Source organism: Thunnus thynnus, chromosome 1, assembly GCF_963924715.1.
Source record: "Thunnus thynnus chromosome 1, fThuThy2.1, whole genome shotgun sequence".
Taxonomy (NCBI): domain Eukaryota; kingdom Metazoa; phylum Chordata; class Actinopteri; order Scombriformes; family Scombridae; genus Thunnus; species Thunnus thynnus.
In genome coordinates, this window is record NC_089517.1 from 4,924,649 (window position 1) to 4,947,441 (window position 22,793).

General features: G+C 36.9%; 2 protein-coding genes across 4 annotated transcripts in view; one reads left to right on the plus strand and one right to left on the minus strand.

Moving 5' to 3' along the window:
- The first annotated feature begins 851 nt into the window (after positions 1–851).
- On the plus strand, positions 852–15,714 carry kcng4b (potassium voltage-gated channel, subfamily G, member 4b). Its single transcript, XM_067604461.1, has 3 exons — positions 852–1,281; positions 6,512–7,341; positions 13,119–15,714. Exons 2-3 carry the CDS (start codon positions 6,583–6,585, stop codon positions 13,959–13,961), a joined length of 1,602 nt encoding a protein of 533 aa, XP_067460562.1. The 5' UTR covers positions 852–1,281; positions 6,512–6,582; the 3' UTR covers positions 13,962–15,714.
- A 457-nt stretch (positions 15,715–16,171) lies between these two features.
- The window catches only part of LOC137193551 (C-C motif chemokine 18-like), a 32,104-nt gene continuing 25,482 nt past the window's right edge, over positions 16,172–22,793 (minus strand). The window contains exons 1-5 of one of the 3 annotated variants that reach the window (XR_010930894.1): positions 21,800–21,894; positions 19,192–19,346; positions 18,539–18,634; positions 18,284–18,410; positions 17,115–17,127 (exon numbers count right to left, since the gene is read on the minus strand). Coding sequence is in view for 1 of the 3 variants with exons in the window: in XM_067605042.1 (XP_067461143.1) it covers positions 16,983–17,127 (145 nt within the window). In the remaining 2 variants the exon portion in view is untranslated. Of the gene's footprint in view, positions 17,128–18,283; positions 18,411–18,538; positions 18,635–19,139; positions 19,347–21,799; positions 21,895–22,793 lie in introns of those variants that run through there. The other 2 variants (XR_010930891.1, XM_067605042.1) reach the window with 2 other exon arrangements.

A 22,793-nucleotide genomic window follows, 5' to 3' on the forward strand; every position in this document is an offset into this window, starting at 1 on the left:
TTATCTGTTTAGTAGTTTGAGGAGTTATAATTTTTGACAAATACATTAATAAACACTTATCTGCTAACAACTTAGCAGACTTAAAGTTTTTCAAATTTTTTCCCTCATTGATTTTTATTTGTCTTTGTTTTTTAATCTATTTGATTTAAATTTCTAATCTAACTTTTATAACCGTTCAAACTTTAATATTATTATAGTTTTAAAAAATATCTAGTTTTATTACATTTTCATTTCTCACGTGCATTAATCTCAAATTGTTTTACTGTCTACATATGTTCTGTTTCATTATCAGCTTGTCAAGCACTTTGAATGACACTAACCTGTATGAAAGCTGCTTTACAAATAAAGTCTGATTAATTGATTGTTACCAATACATGAATGTATATTTAATAATATTTAACTGATATGGGATATTTGGCTACATAAGTGCTATAATTTATGATAAATTAAGTATATTCTGCTTATAATACTTCTCAGGGTAATAATTTATGTTTATGTTTATTTAAGAAGGAAAAATCACATTAACATGAGAACTTTCCATCATGTTAATCTGTCAGATTTAACCACACAGGCTCATTTTCATCTGATCACATAGCACAGACAAATAAAACAATGACGTAAGCACCACTCCAAATTATGACAGCATGTTTGAATGAATCATTTAAATATCTTTTACTTGTCAGTGAGTATTTTTACTTAATTAAAGAATGAATACTTCTTCCGTCTGACTGCGTTTCACCTTTACTGACTTGCATTGCCTTCGTGTCTTTTTTACAGTGTAGAAAACAGTGAGAGCTGTGGATGGGAGGGAGGGGAGGAGGGTGAAGAGAGGAGGAAGAGGAGGAGGAGGAGGAGGAGGAGGAGGGTGGTCCTGCTGTCAGATGAAAATACAGCAGCAGAAGCAGCAGCAGCAGGTTTCAGGAGGACACCGCCGTTAGATAATCGCATTTCTTCTCTCCTCGGAAGCAGCGGGGGGTCAATGGAGACGGAGCGACGAGCCGAGGAACAAATCATATCAATTTAATTCCCTCCAACTCCGAGGAAGCCGGAGAGGCGACGTCTCTCCGGAGCTGCTGATGCTGCACAGACTCACAGCGAGCTGCAAACTTCAGAGTGGATTTATAAACTGAGAGAGTGAGAATGATCTCTGGGCTTATAACTGCTGATGTGCGACTCAGTCAGCGCAATTATGCGGGCGGTTTGGTCTGAGTCTTAATTAGTGAGAAACGCCTTCATTATAGACATGACAGAGCTGAGGCAGCACGCCTGCAGCCTTTAAAGGTGAGTGTGAGACTGAACTTTTTGTTCCGCTTTTATTATTTCATTCACGGCTGAATAGTCTGATAACTTTAACACGTTATTGTCAATTAAGACGTATTTTTGCTGAATGAACTCGATGCTGTTCTCGTTTGTTTCCACTTCTGTCAACGTAAAGACTTAACATCAGTGATGAAAAGTAACATAAGTACATTTACTCAAGTACTGTACTTACGTACAATTTTGAGGTACTTGTGCTTAACTTGAGTATTTCTATGTGATGCTACTTTATACTTCCACTCCACTACATTTCAGAGGGAAATATTGTACTTTCTACTCCACTACATTTATTTGACAGCTTTAATTACTGTTCAGATGAAGATTTGACACAATGGATAATATAACAAGCTTTTAAAATACAACACATTGTTAAAGATGAAACCAGTGGTTTCCAACCTTTTTGGCTTTTTGACGTCTTACAAAAAGCAGTGTGTAGTCTGGGTCACATTTCACATGTCTATGAGTTGTTAACAGCTCCACCAAATAGTGATTTTTCCCTCTAAACTTCTCACATGCTTTCATTTCAATAAATGTTCAAATGATCCAATATTTCAGCAAAAATCAAAGATTAGAGAAAAAGTCCAGAAACTGAAAACAGATTTGTGTATCAGAACTTTGTTTTTTCTTCTTTCCTCTCCCATTAATCATCTCACGACCCCTCAGATTTATCTGCTGACCCTTTGGAGGGGCCCCGACCCCTAGGTTGGGAACCACTGGACTAAACTAGCTAACTGTATATAAAGTAGTGTAAACTAGCTCCACCTCCAGCAGCTACAACAGTAACATGCTGCTCTAACACTGATGCTTCACTATTAATAATCTAATGATGTCATATATAATAATATATCAGTCAGAGGGACCAAACCACTACTTTTACTGCAATACTTTAACTACATCAAGCTCATAATACTTATGTACTTTTACTGTAATACTTTACTACATCAAGCTCATAAAACTTATGTACTTTTACTGCAATACTTTAACTACATCAAGCTCATAATACTTATGTACTTTTACTGCAGTAGGATTTTTCATGTAGGACTTTAACTTGTAATGGAGTATTTTTACATTGTTGTAATGGTACTTTTACTGAAGTAAAGGATCTGAATACTTCCTCCACCACTGCTTTACTGCCCAAAGCTGATCGTCCTTTAACTGGATCTTCTTCGGATAAATAAAACCTGATTTGTGGTGATGAACAAAAACCTTGCTATTTTATCTGTTTGTTTTATCAGTTCAGTGCAGTTGGATGATTTAACATGAGGTTGGAGTGTTTTATCTGGCATGCAGCTCTAGTCCTGAGCATCAAAGACTGGACATCCAGCTGGAACATTTACTTGTTATTATATATTTAATATAGTTGTATAATATATGAGTCATCCCAATAATAGCAGGTTATAATTTCTTAAAAGTTGGTTTCGGGACAGATATTGGCCTTAAAATCATGGCAGAAATACAGTATATTTGTTTGTTTGTTTGCACAATATCAAATAGAAGATAAAATATAAAAAGCAACTAATTACATTTACTCAAGTACTGTACTGTACTGTACTTAAGTACAATTTTGAGGTACTTTACTTGGAGTATTTCCATTTTATGTTGCTTTGTACTTCTACTCCACTACATTTATTTGCCAGCTGTAATTACTTTTCACATCAATATTTCATATGTACAACGGTCAGTTTATAAAATATTCATTGTTATAGATTAGACTAGCGGACTGTATAAGTTGTTAAAATAAGCTCCAACTTGACAACATTAAAATGATACTTACATGTAAATGTCAATTAATCAATTTGAAGATAAATGATATGATAAATATAACACTCTGAATGGGGCTGTTTTGCATAATGTGTACTTTTACATTTATACTTAAATTACATTTTGCTGCTAATATTTATATACTATTACTTCACTTTTTGTTAAGTACTAGATTTTAATGCAGGACTTTTGCTTGTAATTGAGTATTTTTTTCATAATTGTATTACTGCTACTGTAGTAAAAGAGCTCAGTACCTCTTCCTGCGCTGATAAAAAGCCAAAATGCTTATTGTGTAGTTCCACTAAAAGAGTATTTACTGTCATAGAGGACTAAAGAAACCAGAAATATTAACATTTAAGAAGCTGGAATCAGAGAATTTGGACTTTTTTTCTTAAAAAATGAATCAAAATGACTCATCAATTATCAAAACAGTTGCTGATTAATTTTCTGTTGATTGACTAATCGTTGCAGCTCTAGTAGAAAGCAAACAGTTGCAGGTTTGATGGGACACAAACTTCAATCTCCTACATAAAAGTCTGATGCTCTATACATCAATCTGCCACCATGACCTCCACACCTCGACTTCTCCCTTCTCTACATAAACAAACCTCCTAATCGTGAGCTGCTGAATCGTCTAATATGGACGTAAAAAGCGTACTAGGCTGAAGCTCACAATGTGTTTTTGCATGTTAGCAGATATTTTTATCCATTAAAACTTGTTTCAGGATGTAGACTGAACTGAAGTGAAGTTGTAGAGTCGAAGGAGCCTCTTTGGTTCTGTTGGCTGGTGGGTTTCAGACATTTTAACTTGGTTGATCACACTATGATGTCACACCAGAGCTGTTGACAGTTTTCAAGGTCGCACAGCGGCCGTGTGAGAGTCGTCAGAGTCACATGAATCCAGGCGTGAATTGTTGAGAAGCCAACTGAGCAGGGTGTCAGGGCTCAAACTGGAGTGTCAAGGTCTTTTCTTTTTTTTTCGGTGAATTGTCTACTTTAATGAACAATTAAAAGAACACATGGAAACTGGAACAGATACAGACACATGGAAACAGGCTGCTCAACACTATTAAATTTAGTATGCTAGATATCATTTGAGTGGATGTAATCTCTAATGTTGTTGTGTTGTCTATTAGTTCTGAAATTATTAGTTAATTAATTAATGAGCCAATCAAAAGAAAATTTGGGATTTATTGGATGCTGCAATTTTGTCCTTGTTGCCAATCACAGTATATCGTACAGTAGTAGAATAATCTTATATAATAAGGAATAGTTTACTTTACAGGGGACGGTTAGATGAGAAGATCGAAGCAACTCTCTCACCTCTGTAAGTGAATATGAAGCTACAGCCAGCAGCCGGTTAGCTTAGCTTAGCACAAAGGCAGGAACCATGTAGCCTGGCTCTGTCCAAAGGTAATAAAACCTCTGAAGCACAATAACTGACAAGTTATACCGTGTTTGTTGAACTACTTCTTGGTTGGGAACAAACTGCAGCTGACTATTTATTTATCATATCAAATAAATAGTCAAAGGCAGGCCCATACATAAACTTTGTACAAGTATAAGAAGCTTTAAATTGGATCCTAAAACCAGCTGGAGGCCAGTGCAGAGACAGTTTTGTTCTGATTTAGCTTGAGGACATTTTGGATCGGCCATAAATTGATGTAACAGGTGCATTTTTAAGGGAGTAAAGGGTCATCAGGGTCAACAGCTATATTGAGTTGGGTGTCATCTGCATAGAAATTACATTTAATACTGTATTTATGGATTATGACCTGTGGTGGTAACATATACAGACTGAACAGTTGTGGACCCAGGAAAGGGCCTTGTGGCACTCCATATGAAATGTCGGTTTGTGATGAGAAGCTTTGAAATGAGACAGAAAAGTTTAAAAACACTTCAAGTACAAAAAGAATACTTCTTTTAATTATGTAAATATATGTAGAGTATAAGAAAACAAGACGATGGTGAACAAAGGAGTAACAACTGGGCATTTGAGAGGAGTGGAGAAATAAGTTATACTCTGCATATTTTTGTAAATACTGGGTGTCTTCGGGGTACAGCACTGGGAAACAAAACTGAAGTTTGACAGGCGTTCATACGACAGGCGTTAACTCAATGTGCTTAAAAACAAAAGCAAAAAAAAAAAAGTAAAGATCATACATGACAAAAACATATAACATTACATTAACAGTACATATATAAAACATATAAGATAATCAGATAAAACATGAAATAAGGAGATGTTATGTATATAAAAACATATAAGACAACATATAAAACTAGAAGTTAAGAAGGTATCACAATAAGAGAGTAGGATAAGAAGGTGTTTTTATTATCATTATTAAAAAAATAATAATAATAATACTGATTCTAAAATGAAGGTTTTACCCATTAACCTAACTAAAAGCTTTCGAAAAAAGATATGTTTTTAGTCCGCTTTTAAAGGAAGACACAGTTGTAATAGACCTGAGTTCATGTGGTAGAGAATTCCAACGAGTAAGACCATAATGAGTGAAGGCACCATGAGCTGATTTAGAGTTTATTCTTGGTATAGTGAGGAGACCTTTATTTGATGATCTCAGGGGTCTGTCTGGTGTGTGTTCAGAGAGCATGTCAACGACGTAGGAGGGAGCTAGACCGTTCATAGCTTTAAAAACAATAAGAAGTATGAGGTTAACAACAGTGATATTCTGTAGAACCTATGAAGTAATAATGTTTTTCACAGTTATCATATGCTACCAAAACCACAGTGGTACAGTGAAAGGTGCTTTGGGGAAAATCTCAAAACTCAAGTGGAGGGGTTATTGAAGAACAACATGTATGGGTTACATTCCCAAAATGATGACAGGGGTACTTAGCAATGCTTGGGTACAGGAATTTAGTTTTGAGTAAGGAGGCTCAAAGAAAAAGGAAGCAAATCTTGGACTAATGAGGGACTTGTTGAATATTTATGGAGTACAGCAATGCACTTATACACGACTAACATATTTTTCATACATGTTCTCCATCTGAGTTTCAAGAGATTTTTCCAAAGCCTCTTTCATTGCTTACTGTACCCCTGCAGTTTTGGTAGCATAATTTAATGATGATAATTGATAATTACTTAAAAGGTTCCACAGAATAACATTGTTGTTAGCACTGTTTTGTCCAAATTCCCTTTGGTTTCCCAGTACTGCACTCTGCAGGTACCCATTATTTAGAAAAATGCTCCCTCAAATTACCTGATTGTCACTCTCTTGTTCCCTGTAGTCTTATTTTCTTCCACTGGACACACATTTAGGTACATTTAGGTACTAGTAAAGTACCTGATTCATACAACAAAATTACACTGTAAATCGCAGGTTGTATATTCAAGTGTAACCAAAAAACACAATTTCATAAGGTGTTGAGATACAAAAGACTGACTTTTTCTTTTTTTTTGTCATCACAGATTTTTCTTAATATCCTGTCAACTGGACATAAAAATATCTCTGCCATCCCGTCACACATCCAGAAGCCAGCATGCCCATCATCAGCAATGCCAACCACGACTTCAGCACCTACTCCATCAGCAGTGATGACAGCAGCCTCGATCGCTTCTTCACTGAGATCCCAGAGACTGAGACCATCAAGGGCGTGTACTTTCAGCGCGCCCAGCTGCTTCGTGACCCCAAGGCCTCGTATGTGGTCGACCACACCCTGCAGGTTCTCATCAATGTCGGGGGCAACCGCTACACTTTCCCCTGGAGCACCTTGGAGCAGTTCCCCCAGAGCCGACTGGGACGTCTGCGCTTCTGCACCACACCTGAGGAGATCGCACGCCTCTGCGACGACTACGACGAGACGTGCCAGGAGTACTTCTTCGACCGTAACCCTACAGCCTTCAGGGTCATCCTCAACTTCCTGGCTGCAGGCAAACTACGTCTGCTGCGAGAACTGTGCGCCGTGTCGCTACACGATGAGCTCGACTACTGGGGCGTGGACCCGGGCCATATGGAGCGCTGTTGCCGTCGCCGTATGATCACCCGTGTGGAGGAGGTGGCCGAGCGAGAGCGTAAGGAGGAGGAGTGGAGGCAGAAGAGGGTGATGCTGAAGAAAAACCCTGTAGAGGTTGAAAAGGGCTACCGCAGAATGATCTGGATGCTGCGAGAAGTAGTGGAAAACCCTCACTCAGGGTTGGCTGGGAAAATGTTCGCCTGCCTCTCTGTGATCATGGTGCTGGTCACTGTTATCAGCCTGTGCATCAGCACCATGCCAGACCTCCGAGACGAGGAGACCAGAGTGAGTATGAAGCCATTACACCTGTTTTACACACGTGCAGCCTTTTCTGAATGTGTTCCAGGGAGGTTTAGATGTAGTGAAGCAGTGAGAAACAGAATTCAATCACAAACTCCTAAAGTTTGTGTAACAATTGTATTTAAAGTCCCCCTCCACTGAAAATTGTAGTATTCATAGATTATTTTCAACAACAATGATAATAATAACAATAAACTTTATGTAGCACCTTTCAAAACACAGTTACAGATGTGCTTTACAATAAAAACAAAAACATTTAAAACACAGAGATTAAAACAAACTAAAAGCCATAAAAAAATAAACACATTATAAAACACAAAGGGAATAAAACACAAATTAAACATTAAAAATAATAAACATGAAATTAAAAACAAATAAAGTCAAGTAAAATAAGCTGGCAGTTCAGGTAAAATCAGGAAATGCTTTCCGATAAACAAACGTTTTAAGAAGAGACTTTTGTGTGGAAAAATCATATCAGACACAAATTATTATTCAAAGCAGAGTCTTATTTATGTGACTGAAAACGTGTCTGGAGGGAGTCTTCAATGAAGAAAACTATGGTCAAACCTTGCAGCATCTCTGTCTGTGTGTAGGGTTTGAAGATTTAGATTTGTGACTGTGGCAGCCCCTGGTGGTAACATCAGAAACACACAATAACAGACTGCAAAGTACTTATCAAAGTACAGCACCTTTCTAAATAATACAGAGCTTCACAATGAAATAATTTAGCATGAAGTATCAAACAGGCAGGACAGTAACAAACACAAGAGCAAAACATCAGTTTAGAAAAGGACATCCAAAATTTCAATTTAATTGGATCATGTAAAAGTGTACAGTGAAGACAGTAAATGCTGTCCTTCATCGTTTTAAGCCAAACATCTAGGAGACACTGGCTAGTTGACCTGAGAGACTTTAAGCTGCCTCATGGACACAATAATTCAGAAATGTATTTAGATTCTTCACCGTGTAGAGTCTGATAGGATTAAACTGTCTGCAGACGAGCTGCAGAGCTCCTCGGCTGAGGCATAAAAGCGTCGTAAATTACAATAATCTAGTTGTAAAGACACAAAAGCATGGATTCGTTTTTCAGTACTTTTCAAAAGATAAAATATTTCTGTCCTCAGAATTACTTCTTAATCGGAGAAAATGTGATTCCAGTATTATCACGTTAATATGATCAGAAAAATCCAAAGTACAACGGACAAAAACGTGTCATATGAGTAATTTAAAAGAAGCTATAATCACATTCTTCTGTATATTCTGTTCATGCAGGCTTTATGATTTTGTGTGAACTAGAAACAGAAGAAAATATATAATTGTAAAAAATGTAAAAAATAATTTATTATTGTAACTCTTCACTTCTCCTGTATGGGATCAACACAGTTTATTTTATTTTAATAAAGGTTATAATTTAAATTGTTGTTTTTGCAGCTTTTTCAAGAAAGTCCCATAAACCAGTCATGCAGAGGAATAAGCCAAGAATTAAATGAAGTTGGACTGTATAAAGTTAAAATAATAAATCAACATTTTAAAAGGAAAATTAATTATTAAAAAAAAGATAAATATAAATTCACATAAATAGATCGATGGTGAAAAAGTCATTAGAGAGAAACCTATGTGTGAGACGAGGAGCTGTTAATAAATTGTTCTCGCCAGTGTTAATGCTTGATTGTGTAACTAATTGTCAGCGTGAAGAGTCTGAACTGGGCGGATGTGATTATGTTTCTAAGCCGGAGCTAGTGGATCGATTTCTCCCTGACGGATGTTCAGCCAGTCGCACTAATCAGGACAACAGAAAATCAAAAGCAATGACTTTGTTCAGTTCAGAAGATTAAACACATGAAATTATTATTATTTTTTTTTTTTGTATGTTTCAAAGGCTCATTTTCATTTCTTCGTCTGGAAACCGGTGTTATTTTCAGCTCTGGGTCTGGCAGACTGTCTGAAGTTGAATGATGGCTAACTGGTTTAACTGGCTGTTATTTAGTTTGACGGGTAAATAAAATTAAATAAATTAGATAAATCAGAGTGTTGGCAGGCAAAGAAAGCAAATTTGAAGCTATTAAAATCCTTGGTAAGTTATAGAACAATGCATCCTTGACTTCAGACAGAAGTAGATAAAAGCAGCTTCTCATTTTTAGATGAGCGTTGTCGATTTTGCCGGCTGAAATTACATTTTATTATCTCTAGCTGAGTAACATAACACCTTGAGTTGGTTGAAATCTGTCTCAAACTGACTCTTTAATTTCCTGATATGAAAATGAGAGACCTACAAAAGAATCTTGTATACGTTTGAAGGCTACATTCATGACATAATGTTAATTCAGTGATGAGTAATGATGCAGCAAAAAGACTAAAGCTGCATCCTGCAAACAGCATCCTCACCAGCTGGTGATCTATACAGCAGACATAAAGGAGTATTATTTTATTATTCCTGGTAAAATATAGATAACTTGGACAAACAACATCAAGGTTAGATTTATTCTTTACTGTCAAATTATTTCTCTTTTGTGTAACCTTTGAATTTGGCAAAGTCATGTTGAGTAAACCACAACAAAGCAGTTACATGAGCTGAAGTTCTGCTGTAGAGTTTAGTAGCAACCGACTTGTGTTAAACCGTCTCCCGTGTTGTGTGTTGTGTGTGTGTCAGTCCAGGATATATTTGTTTGGGGGGTTTTGGCTTGTAAGCACAACACTGTTTTATCTGAGGACCCTTAAAACGAGATAACAGACTTTTCTGCCTCCTGCGGTTGTCATCCAGCTCATAAAAACTCAGCTTCAGAGTTCAGGGTTACTCACAAACCTGAATTAAATCAAAGAAAGTTTTACCCGCTCTTAATTCATCACACATCTGCACATGAAGAAGTGATGTTACAGAGGAAATGTCTTCTTCTTCTGTCGCTTCCTTCAAACTTCCAGGCTGGATGGGTTTGGCGTCCTCTACATAAGGGGAACAAGCAAAATAGCAAAAGCAAAAAGCACTAATTAAATAATCATGCACACAAATTATTAATTTGAGAGCGTACATTATTTGTTTTTCTCCGTAGTCTCTCCAAGGCTTCATACATTTCTTACTCTTTTGCTCTTATATTTTTGGTGTGAAAGGTTATAAGAGTGTTGTTATGGTTACTGATATGATGAATCGCTGTTTGGAGGGGATATATTGAACAGTATAGTTGAATAAATGTACTGACTCTGCCAGCTTCTCTTAAGCTGCCTGGTTTGAGTCGTTGGCAAACAGAAAGTTCAAATGAAGTTCACCCTGAATTCCTCCACAAATGATTCACTTATTTCCAGGAGTTGCATTTCCTCTGACGGACTCTAGATTAAAAGTGTTGATTCGAATGCTTATCAAAATCTGCCCGTCAGCCTTTTCTCATTAGTAACCATTAAGGTGCTCGTTATAAACCAGCACTTTACAAAATTATGATTTTATCTGTTTTTCTCACCCCGGTATCACCCCGACATCAGAACATCTTGTTTTCTAGTTTCCTGCCGTCATTCAGTCCGCCCTCCAAGTCGCACTGAAATGGAAATTGATTTTTTTCTTCCACTTTAATCACTGATTCTCCACATTACAACTGACACTTTTTAACATTCAGCACCAAAGAAATGTTGTATTTGCTTGCGTATTCAAACCAAAATCAATTTATTTGCTGTGTAGTTTTTTTTTAAAAAAAGAGCTTTTTCAATTGCTTACTTGGAGAGACAAACAAATAGCACTGAAATGATGTCAAGAAAAACTATAACTGACAGTTGACGATACTTTGTGGAAGGTAGGTGATTGTTTTCTGTGGCGTCTTTGTTATTTAACAGAAAAATTCTGCAATATTTAAAGCTTTGTTCAGAGCGAAATGAGTCTTTCACTGTCAGCCAACAGGCACATTGATTTGATATGAATGAGTGAATGCAGCTTGTAGCGTAAAAGCGCTTTGAGTGGTCGGAAGACTAGAAATATATATATATATATATATATATATATATATATGTGTGTGTGTGTATGTGCAGTCTGTTTACAATTTAAGTAGTTATTTGTGAGTATTGTTGAGAGGAAAAGTGGCTAAAATTGATCACATTTGGTTACCTGTTTTGGCACTTTAGTTTGACTGAAAAGTAAAACGTGTGCTAGGAAGGTTTATTTTATTTTATTTCAGTCAGCCAACTCACGCGGAGTAGATTATTATTTAAATGTAGAATATGTTCAGTATTAGTGTTTGCTGTCTAGATGAGCCTAGAGCCGATTTACAAATATAAAACCTTCATGGATTAAAAATTCATAATAGAAAGAGTCATAATGCACCTTATTTGCAGTTTGAGGTGTCCTGTCAACAGTCACAGTGAAGGGATTACGGCATGTGAGTGCCTGAACAAGCTCACAGGCGTTGCTTCATTTTCGTCTTTTTTTTTTTAATATAAATTTACTAATTTGGCATTTTAGTGGTATCTGCACATACACACATATGCATATGTGTGTGTATAAACATGCATGTTTTATACAATACGTATGTATGTATATGTTTCATGGGTATATGTATGTGTATATAGAGTATATTTGTATATATTTTGTTGGGTTTCTTATAAATTTTACTTAAATTTATACCATTTAGTGCCATCTGGAAATTTAAATAAAAAGGCCAAAATATCCTGAATTTTACTGTAGTCCTGGGTACCGTATGCATCAAGGTCCACAAATGTCCAATCCTACAATTCCCATAATGCAACTCAATAGCATTTTTCATTATGCTGCATTCATGTCATATCAGAATCATCGTAAAAACAAGATTCTGGTTTGTAAATAGTGTTCATGCCAACTTCCAAGTCATAAATTTCCAAGTTGGAAACTCTGACTTGGCACTATGATATAATACAGAAATACTACTAAAGAAAGAAGCCTCACATCAGCCAAAGTTCATTGTTCCTGCTGATTAATGGATACAGACACACATGCACATTATTTTTAACCCTCACTGGGCCAACTCTGATGACGTTAACGCCCGTGATCTTTCCATGTGTTTCCATCCGTCCCGTAGGACGTGAACACAGACTCCACCTGCCTGGTAAATGTCCACATCTTACAAACTCCATGCAGTTTGTAACGCAGGTTTTTTGTTCAGGTCATCAGGGTTATTTTCTCTGACTTTATAAAACTTCCTCTGGAGCTACAGAGGATATTAGTAGAAGTACTAACAGTGACAACTAAACTGATCTTAAAGGGAATCTTGTCTACCTATCTAAGGTTGATAATTTTAATCTGGGGCTCTACTGGAATATCTTTTCATGATTTACAGTCAAAAACTCCTTATTTATCTTATACTGGTCCTTTCTGCAGCCCCTCAGTTCAGCCTCTGTCTGAAAAAGGCTGTTTTAGCTCCTGTCTCTTTAAGGCCCCGCCTCCTGATGAGCCCGCAGCTTCGGAGGCTTCGTAAACAAACTAAAGTAGCAGGTTTTCACTTCTTTTTCATCCGTGTGTGTTGGAGCCCAAATCAGATCTGAAATGTGAGAGTGGACAACGTGAACAACACATAAAAAGACCTTAGCAACAAAGGCTGTTTATGGAGAAGGTTTAAGCCCTGGGTTTTGTCTTGCAGGGATCATTTCTACATACGTTAACCTCAAGTTGTGGAACTTTGACCATGTTTAACAAAGATATCTGACATCATGACAGTATAAAAGTAACAGAAAATCACAAAATGCATAAATATAAAGACTGTTGAAGTTCCTCTTTAAAGTTGCTCAGTGTGTTTTCATCTCCGTGTCTGCAGGGCGAGTGCTCCCAGAAGTGTCAGAGCATGTTTGTGGTGGAGTCCATCTGCGTGGCCTGGTTCACCTTGGAGTTTGTGCTGCGATTTGTCAACGCTCAGAGCAAGCTGGCCTTCGCTCGCGGTCCCCTCAACATCATCGACGCCATTGCCATCCTGCCGTACTACGTGTCCCTGGTGGTCGACGTCAGAGATCAGTCACAGGAGGACGTCATCATGGGCGCCGGCAGAGGCTATCTGGACAAACTGAGTCTTATCCTGCGCCTGCTGCGGGCCCTTCGCATCCTCTACGTGATGCGGCTGGCTCGCCACTCTCTGGGCTTGCAGACGCTGGGGCTGACCATGCAGCGCAGCATGAGGGAGTTCGGCCTGCTGCTGCTGTTCGTCTGCGTGGCCGTCACCCTCTTCTCACCTCTTGTCCATCTTGCGGAGAGCGAATTGGCGCCGTACGCCGCCACGCAACCCCACCACAGCTTCAGCAGCGTCCCGGCCTCTTACTGGTGGGCCATCATCTCTATGACTACGGTTGGATACGGCGACATGGTGCCGCGCAGCATCCCCGGACAGATAGTCGCACTGACCAGCATCCTGAGTGGGATCCTCATCATGGCGTTCCCAGCCACCTCCATCTTTCACACCTTCTCCCGCTCCTATCAGGAGCTCAAGCACGAGTACGAGAGGCTGTGGAAGGAGGAGAGAGACGAGGAAATGACCGCCGAGTCAGAGGAGAGCTGTTCCAAAGTCAACTTGTCACCAGATGAGCTCACGTCGTTGTCCAAAGAAGAAAGCGAGTGGCTGATGTCAACCAAAAGTCATCAATCCACACTTCCGTCTACAGCTTTCTAATGGACACGTTCATCCAGTAATTAAATGGTGACACTCAACTACATATTTTATCCTGTAGAAGTACATTTAGACTCAAAGGACTGTTATATTGTAGACACTATAATACACATTTTAACCTTTACGTTCCTGTGTATTCATGTTCTGGATTCATGCTTTAACTCTATCTGGTACTTATAAGGCTATTTATTATAAGCTCCTTTTAATATCAGCGAATACAGAACATGCAGCACTACAAGCTAAACCGAACCGATGAAGAACTTTTTACAGCACACAGAATACAAACTACATTTTGATGTAGTTTAGGGATTAAAGGAGGAATACGGTAAAGCACGAAGGTAGATAAATACAAAAAAAAATCAGCGTCGGAAGTAATAGAAAAACTTCATATGTTAACAACTTTGTCTGCTTATTGTTTGTCTTGTGGTTCTGATTTTTTCGATCACACGTCTCACGAACGTGATGCTGTCATGTAGCTGACTCAAATATACGATGTTAGAGTGTCCTTAAACGCACCGTCAAGGAGAGCTTTAAAAAAAAAAATAACTGTTTGCTCGCAGCTGTTGCTTTACTGAGAGACGATAATGTCAACAAACACAAAAGTAACAGTGACAAACTCTTCAGTGTGACAGATTACTCAGCACAAGCACCTGTCATGTCTTTGCAAGTTTATATTTTTTCTGACAGGAGTAGAAATGAAAGGAAAAGTAATTTAAAAACTTTCAGTACACTGTGGGAAATGATGGACAGCAGTGTTTACGATGTGTATTTCATGAGCTAAAACATGCAAAACCACCTTTAATGTACTTTAATGTGCATCGTATCTTATACTCTGACGTCTTGTAACTCCTGTTGTCTCCTCGCTGTTTATCGAACTTCCAGGTATTTTAAAACTGAAATAATAACTCTTCATCTTTCATCTTTTGCCTTCGAACCTCAGACTTCCTGAACATTAATGCTGACTGACTGTTTTGAGGAATCTTACTTGCTGCATATGATAGAGTGACAATCAGACTCTTAAATCTGTGTATAAGTTAGAAACTGCACAAGTCAAATGTGAATATTAATGCATAAATATAATATGTATAATGTACGTAGGGCTGCAGTTATTTTCATTATTGATTGATCTGTGGAATTTCTAGACGAACTGATTAATTGTTTGGTCTATAAAATGTTAAATAACAGTGAGAAATGCTGGTTATAGTTTCGTCGAGCTCATGGTGACGTCTTCAGATATATTATATTTTACAGAAAAGCTTAAAATGCTCACATTTGAAAAGCTGCAACCAGCAAATATTTGTGTAATATTTGTCATATTTTTGCTTCAAAAAATGACAGAAACAATTATTTGATCATCAAAATAGTTGCAAGATATTAGTTTGGCTTTAACAAACATGCTATGACTCATGATAGTATTTTAACTGTTTGACTGTGTTTTCATTCAGCTCGTATGAATGCCAGAAGTCTTCAGACTTTATTTTTACTCAGTGCTGGACTGTGTACTGGCAATTAATCTGTGCACACAGGTAGTTTAATTTATTGCACAGTTTAGCAATCAGAGTTCCACACATTTTTTTCTACAAGAACAGTTGTAAAATAAAAAAAAGGAACTAAGAAGTAAGATACTGCAACAACAAGAGAATAACACAGAGTTAAAAACAAGACTAAATTAAATACAGGCCTAAAAGATGATCACAAATTTTGACTTTTGGCTCTTTGTTAAGCACATTTACATTAAACCATGCGACCAAAAACATATTATTATATCAGCTGAATTAAACACTGTAAAAACTATAAAACACACAGAGGACTGACTACTGCTTTTATGAAAGTAACACAAGTACAGTATGTGCAGAGTGGTCATTTTAATTGGAGGACTGTGACCATACATAACACTACAACAAAAGATGTGTAGTGTAATTATCATAATTCATATCATGATTAAATATTACAATATTTAACAGTAATGTTAAAACTGAGAGCCTGGTTGAAAGTCTTCACAGTTCCTCCCTGAACATATCTGACTGTTTCTGTTTGAGGAACTTAAATGTAGATCAGTTTCACTCTCTGTGGTCACCGACTTTCTGTCCATTTGAAACCAAGTAAACTCTCCTCACACTGACATCTGCAGTTATCAAGTGTTTAGTGTTTCAAGACGCAGATGGAGTGTTTTGAAGAGCCTCTTTTTATCTGTACAGAACTTCTCCACACAGTGTTGTTGGCACGCTTACTTCCACTCAAACCAGAAACAATGGAAACACTGAAAAGTCCAGTAATCGATTTTTTCTCTCCAACCTGCTGTCCTCACGGAGGAGACTGTAACACAAACTGCCTGAAACATCGACGACTCTCCTTCATATGTTCAAGTGGAGGAAATGACATGATTGATTTGTGTGTCCATCATAACCTGATAAAAGGTCTAAAATGACAATCAAGGAACCAGATGTTCAACTCCAAGTAACATCATTTAACCAGCAGAGTCTAAATCATGAACAACAACGTGACATTTTTTGAACAAAATAATGTTTACTGTCATCAGATGTCTCTATTGATACATCACATGATACTCATTTGTCAAATGCATTTTGAAACATATAATACTAAATGGCAGCGGGGAGTTAAACATCAAGGTTCATGGATTTTATTCTTAATTTTAAATTTTCAACCCTGATGTTCACACACTCAAAACATTCATGACAGAAAGAGACATTAGCTCGTGTAGTATTAATAAACATACATTTAAAAAAGTCAGTAATAAACCGTAGTACCACTTGTTATTTTCTAATCTTAGACAAAACTTTGGCTGGTGTGTTTAATATTCTAGAAAGTATTTCAAGCTGTATTTTAACCAAAGTCATTAAACATGAAACTTTCAAAGGAGACGATGTCAGTTAAAAGCAGCTTTAACCTGCAAAGATACTTTTCTGTGTAATTATCATTGATTATCAATTACAACAACCAGTAAAATAGATCATTTACACGTCATTGCAGTACACAAAGGAACAGCATTCTCGCACCACATCACTATTTTTTCTTTCCACACTTGGAGCGATTGAAAGGAGCAGGTGGAGACGTCTTATCAGGGAACTTCTCAAATTCTGCCAACAGCCTCTTTGCCCATCGGAAATCAGGATCAATACAATACTGCCTATCACACACAGACGTGACTCTGTAAGAAACACACAAAACATATTGTATGTTGTTAGAGGCACAAGCATACGTTGACTTAGGTCACTTTTGTGGACATTACATAGACTTACTATCATTTCCTGGACACTTACACTAACCTTTGTACAAGTACAAGTACCTCAAAATTGTACTTAAGTGCAGTACTTGAGTAAATGAACTTAGTTACTTTCCACCACTGAATGTTTTGTATGTAAAATCTGAATCTGCACTACTGCTGTCAAACACATGTAGTGGAGTAAAATGTCAAATATTTACTTCAGAAATGAAGTGAAATAGAAATATAAAGTAGCAGAAAATAGAAATAATCAAATCCTCCTGTTTTAGACCTGAAGGTCTTCACATATAACGACTGAACAGCGCTCCCTTGTGGAGACTCTGCAACCTACTAAACATCAATTTGTAAACTGGTCATTTGCTGATTGGCATCTAACATTTCTGTATTTGTGTTTTGTTGATTATTTAGTCATAAATAGTTATTGTTATAGAGAAATACTCAAGAAATTAAGTTTTTATGTACTTTAAGTACTTTTACTCAGCATTTCCATCTTCAGAAACTTTATATTTCACTACATTTTAAAAGGAAATATTTTACTTTTAAGTCATTTATCTGACGTCTTTACCTGCACAGATACATAGATTTACATATAAAAACATATGAAACCTCATAAAATATGAGACATTGTTATAGATGAAATAACCCCTCAATACAAAGTAGTTTGATTTTTAAAGGAATATATTCCTTTTTAAGTACTTCTTTTTTAACTTTTATATTTCATTGTAGAGATTTCAGATTTCTTTACATTCAGCACTTCTCACTAAATACACTGAACTGAATATTTTCCTCAATTGTCAGTTCATTGAAATCATAAAAAACACACACAGGATACTTTTAAGGACATTTTGCTGCTAATACTATATATATTAATACTCTGTGTGCTACTATTTTTACTTAAAGCTTTTACTTTTAAAGAAGTATTTCTACCTTATTTTTACTTACTGGCAGGAAGAAAAAATTGCAGGTTTCTCTGATTTTCTTTTGATGCAAAATCATTGCATTAAAAGTACACGTAATATGTGGTAGATGATTAATATCTGTACAATCTAATGTGATCCAAAAACAAAACCTGTATACTTACACAATCACTTTGGTTGTGCAGTAACTTGGGGTCTCCGCCACATGTTTCACCTTCTGCTTAGGAATTATCATCCGATGGTGGTTCATACAGCATATGTCTGTAGACGTGAACTCTACACTGGTGACAGCTGTGAACACACACACACACACACACACACACACACACACACACACTTAATATTTAACATAACATAACACTTAGTCTGTTAAATGCAGTTTTAGTGGCATCTCAGAGAAATCAAGCAGAGTCACTGACCTGCAGAGCTGTGATGCAGGAAGCAGATCAGAGTCAGAAGGATGAAAGCCGCCAGAGTCTTCATGGTTCCTCAACAGAGACAGATGTACGGTGGCCCTGAAGTGCAGATCACAACGACAAATCAAAAAATACAACAACAAATAACAACACACGACAACAAATAACAAAACACAACAACAAATGACAAAAGACAACAACAAATAACAAAACACAACAACAAATGACAAAACACAACAACAAATGACAAAAGACAACAACAAATAACAAAACACAACAACAACAAATAAAACACAACAACAAATGACAAAAGACAACAACAAATAACAAAACACAACAACAACAAATAAAACACAACAACAAATGACAAAAGACAACAACAAATGACAAAAGACAACAACAAATGACAAAACACGACAACAAATGACAAAACACAACAACAACAAATAACAAAACACAACAACAAATAACAAAAGACAACAACAAATGACAAAACACAACAACAAATGACAAAAGACAACAACAAATAACAAAACACAACAACAAATGACAAAACACAACGACAATAAAAGAGAAAACACGACAACAAATCAGAAATCACAACCGTAAAAGTTGACAACACAGCAACACTAACTTCTACCGGAAAAGGTAGGTACCTGCTATCGACAAAGCTTGTTGCTGATTGGACGCTCTCCCATTGACAAGGATCATCGCTGATTGGACGGACGCACTGTCCGTCTTTTTAACAGGAAGGAGGCGCTGTCCGCCTTCATTTGAGGTCCGTGTAGTCTCCACCCAAAGCTGTGTTCAACTTGACTCATAACAGGATAAACAATCAATGTATTACTTTGTTTTTCTGTTTTTCGTGTGAATTAAAAAAACAACAACAAACAAACGGAAATGCACATGCGTTTCTGTTTTAGTCTGCAAATCGGCAATTGGAATAGAAAAGAAACCCAATCCAGACAACAACTTGTTTTTCGCTATAGAATATATCTATATCTATATCTGTATATCTATCTATCTATATAGATAGATAGATTGATAGATAGATAGATAGATAGATAGATAGATAGATAGATAGATAGATAGATAGACAGATAGATAGACAGACAGACAAATACAGGGACTAATTTGAGAAAAAAAATCAGAGGGAGATCTTTTCAAAAGTTTTTATTCATTCATTCGAATAAATTACAGTATTTATGTCTGTCCGAGTGGACAGATGTGCTAAATACATTTGGGCCCTAATTTAACTGATTAAGTGCAATGACAAGAGCAGCGTAGTGGGTCTTAAGCTCACAGACTGTGTGGACATCTCCGTGTGCACCTGCTATGTACGTGCAGCAGTGCAACATTCAAAAGGGATGGATGACGGTGAATATAGATCAGTGGGTGTGATGATTAACGCTCTCTCAGCCAGTCACATAGATGTGAAACAGTTGCGCAATCATAGTAAACGTGATAACGACATCTAAACAAAAAGAAGGCTTTTCTTTAGGAAATGTCTGGATGGTTCAAAGTGTTACAACATGAACACACATCATCACAAATCTGTAGAGAAGACAGATGGAGAAGTTACTTTCATCAGTGAGTTGGCCTAGTAAAAAAATAATTAATTAATCGTACACTAATGTAAAATTAATTACTAAACTATCGCATAGTTTAGTAATTAATGTAACACAACAGTGTTTGCACTTCAATGTGTTTCAAGAGTCAAATGAGACGCTACTTTTGGAAAAAAAAAAAAAAAAAGTTGGAAAAGAGGCTGATGAGCCCAGGTAAACGGACGCTCCTTCATAAAAAGCAGAATATCAGGTATAACCGACCAGTCTGCTGTGTGTAGAGGTGTGTGTGGTTATTTTGTTGCAGCCTGGTGTAATTTTCAGGCGAATTAATGAAGGTAAAGAAAGTGAACAGCTGTGCGTAATGGCACTGCGCTCTTGCGCAGAGGCAACCTCTGGTCCATTTACTGCGTCAACACATAGCCTAGACGCGGTCATCTCGACTGCCATGGGAGCGCGAGTGCTGACAGCCAGAGTCCATTTCTGATTCTATGGTTGTTTGTACTATAGAGTGTTCTCACGTTGCAGCGCTTTACCTGGATTTTTAAAAAAAAAAAAATTTTATTTTCATTTTAGATATGGTCTATGGATGAAGCAGCATAATCCCATATGAGGGGGATAAAAAAGCAAACGGGGATTCTCCCTCCAAATCACACCCTCTATCTATCTATCTATCTATCTATCTATCTATCTAGATATATATATATATGCAATAACAAAAAACAAGTTGTTTTCTGGATTGGGTTTCTTTTGTATTCCAATTGCCAATTTGCAGACTAAAACGGGAAAAGCATGTTTTGTTTTGCTTTGAATTCACACGAAAAACAGAAAAAACAAAGTCCTCACGGAGGAGACTGGAACACAAACTGCCTGAAACAACGACGACTCTCCTTCATATGTTCAAGTGGAGGAAATTACATGATTGATTTGTGTGTCCATCATAACCTGATAAAAGGTCTAAAATGACAATCAAGGAACCAGATGTTCAACTCCAAGTAACATCATTTAACCAGCAGAGTCTAAATCATGAACAACAACGTGACATTTTCTGAACAAAATAATGTTTACTGTCATCAGATGTCATCTATTGATACATCACATGATACTCATTTGTCAAATGCATTTTGAAACATATAATACTAAATGGCAGCAGGGAGTTAAACATCAAGGTTCATGCGGTAACGTTACTTCATTAACATGCACGTTACCACTCAGCTAACTTTGAAAACTATGCTAACGTTAAACAGCAGACAGACAAATGCAGTGATGAGCTTATGACACAAAAATGGAGGATTTTAGCAGCTGAAGAGACAGATGTTTTTCTGAGGAGCTGGTGGAGACCAAAAACGGAGGTAAAAAGCAACAAGTCCTCCACATTAAATGATCAAATATGTTGTTTGACAGCACGTTCTCATCCCAGGTCGTCAAATACGCTTTGTCAGCATCCTTTGGTGTCTGTATGAGACGCACCACGCGTTCAGCTAAATCCAATGTAGATCCATATGCGGCAATATTACACGTTCAGAGCTGGTTAAGATCTGGTTAGGTTTAGGGAAAGATCATGGTTTGGATTGAAATGATCATATGAAACGTTGTCATGGCAACAGTAAACACAATGACTGCAACAAAGTCCACCTTTTACCATCTAACTATTAAGTCATCCACCCAACCTGCCTCGTGCTAAGAGGGAAATTGTCACCTTGTACAGACGTCATCGGTCATCAGTCTCATGGCGTCTAATAATGACACAGATGGGTTTATATTGGAGTTAGTTGAAAGCCCGGTGCGTCTCATACAGACACCAAAGGGTGTGACAAAGTGTTGGTATTCGACGCCCTGGAAATGAGAACGGGTTTGGTTTGAGTATGTGACTCCAGAACGACACATAGGAGCGTTTTCTAATCTGGCACCTTAATCAGCAGAACAACATCATTTTTCTATGTTTCCCAAAACTGTTACACATCACTGTTAAACAATAATGATGTTTTATAATGTGACAACATTGTGATTAAGGTCTGGTTGGGGTTAAAGGTTATGGTTTGGGTTATAATGATCACTTTGTTAAGATTAGAGGAACGTGCGGTGTAAATTAAAGTTACTACTTCCTTAAAGTTGGGCCACATTCGTCGTCATGTCAGCAGTAATAACCACGGCGTTGAGGTTAGGGGATGACTCCCAACTCGACTTTCTGGAGTCACATGGTCAAACGACAGATTTGGTCGTTTACTTTGGAGGACTTGTTGGATTTTTCACAGTTATATGTTAATGGTAACACTATTATTCATAAGTAGTATGCAAATATTTAATAATAGTTTGTAACACACTATAATGTAGTTAGAAACAGACATAAGAACATATCTAAGTGTTTATTAATGTACAGTGTTTGTCAACAATTATAACTTTTCCTATGAAGACATATTTTATATTATTTCAACTGTTTTATATCTGCTTACATCTACATTATAGTGTTATAAACCATTTATATACTGCTTATAAATGCTGAATATTGGGACTTACATTTGTTATCATTATTATTACAGTAATGATGATACTTTAGCTTCAGATTTCAAATGAATTTTTTCTAATACTACATAAATTAATACTCAGTAACCTTTGTATTTCTGTCTCAACAGGTTTTATTCTTGCACACATATTTTCATGAAAGGATTTGCATTCATATAGAAGGAGTAACA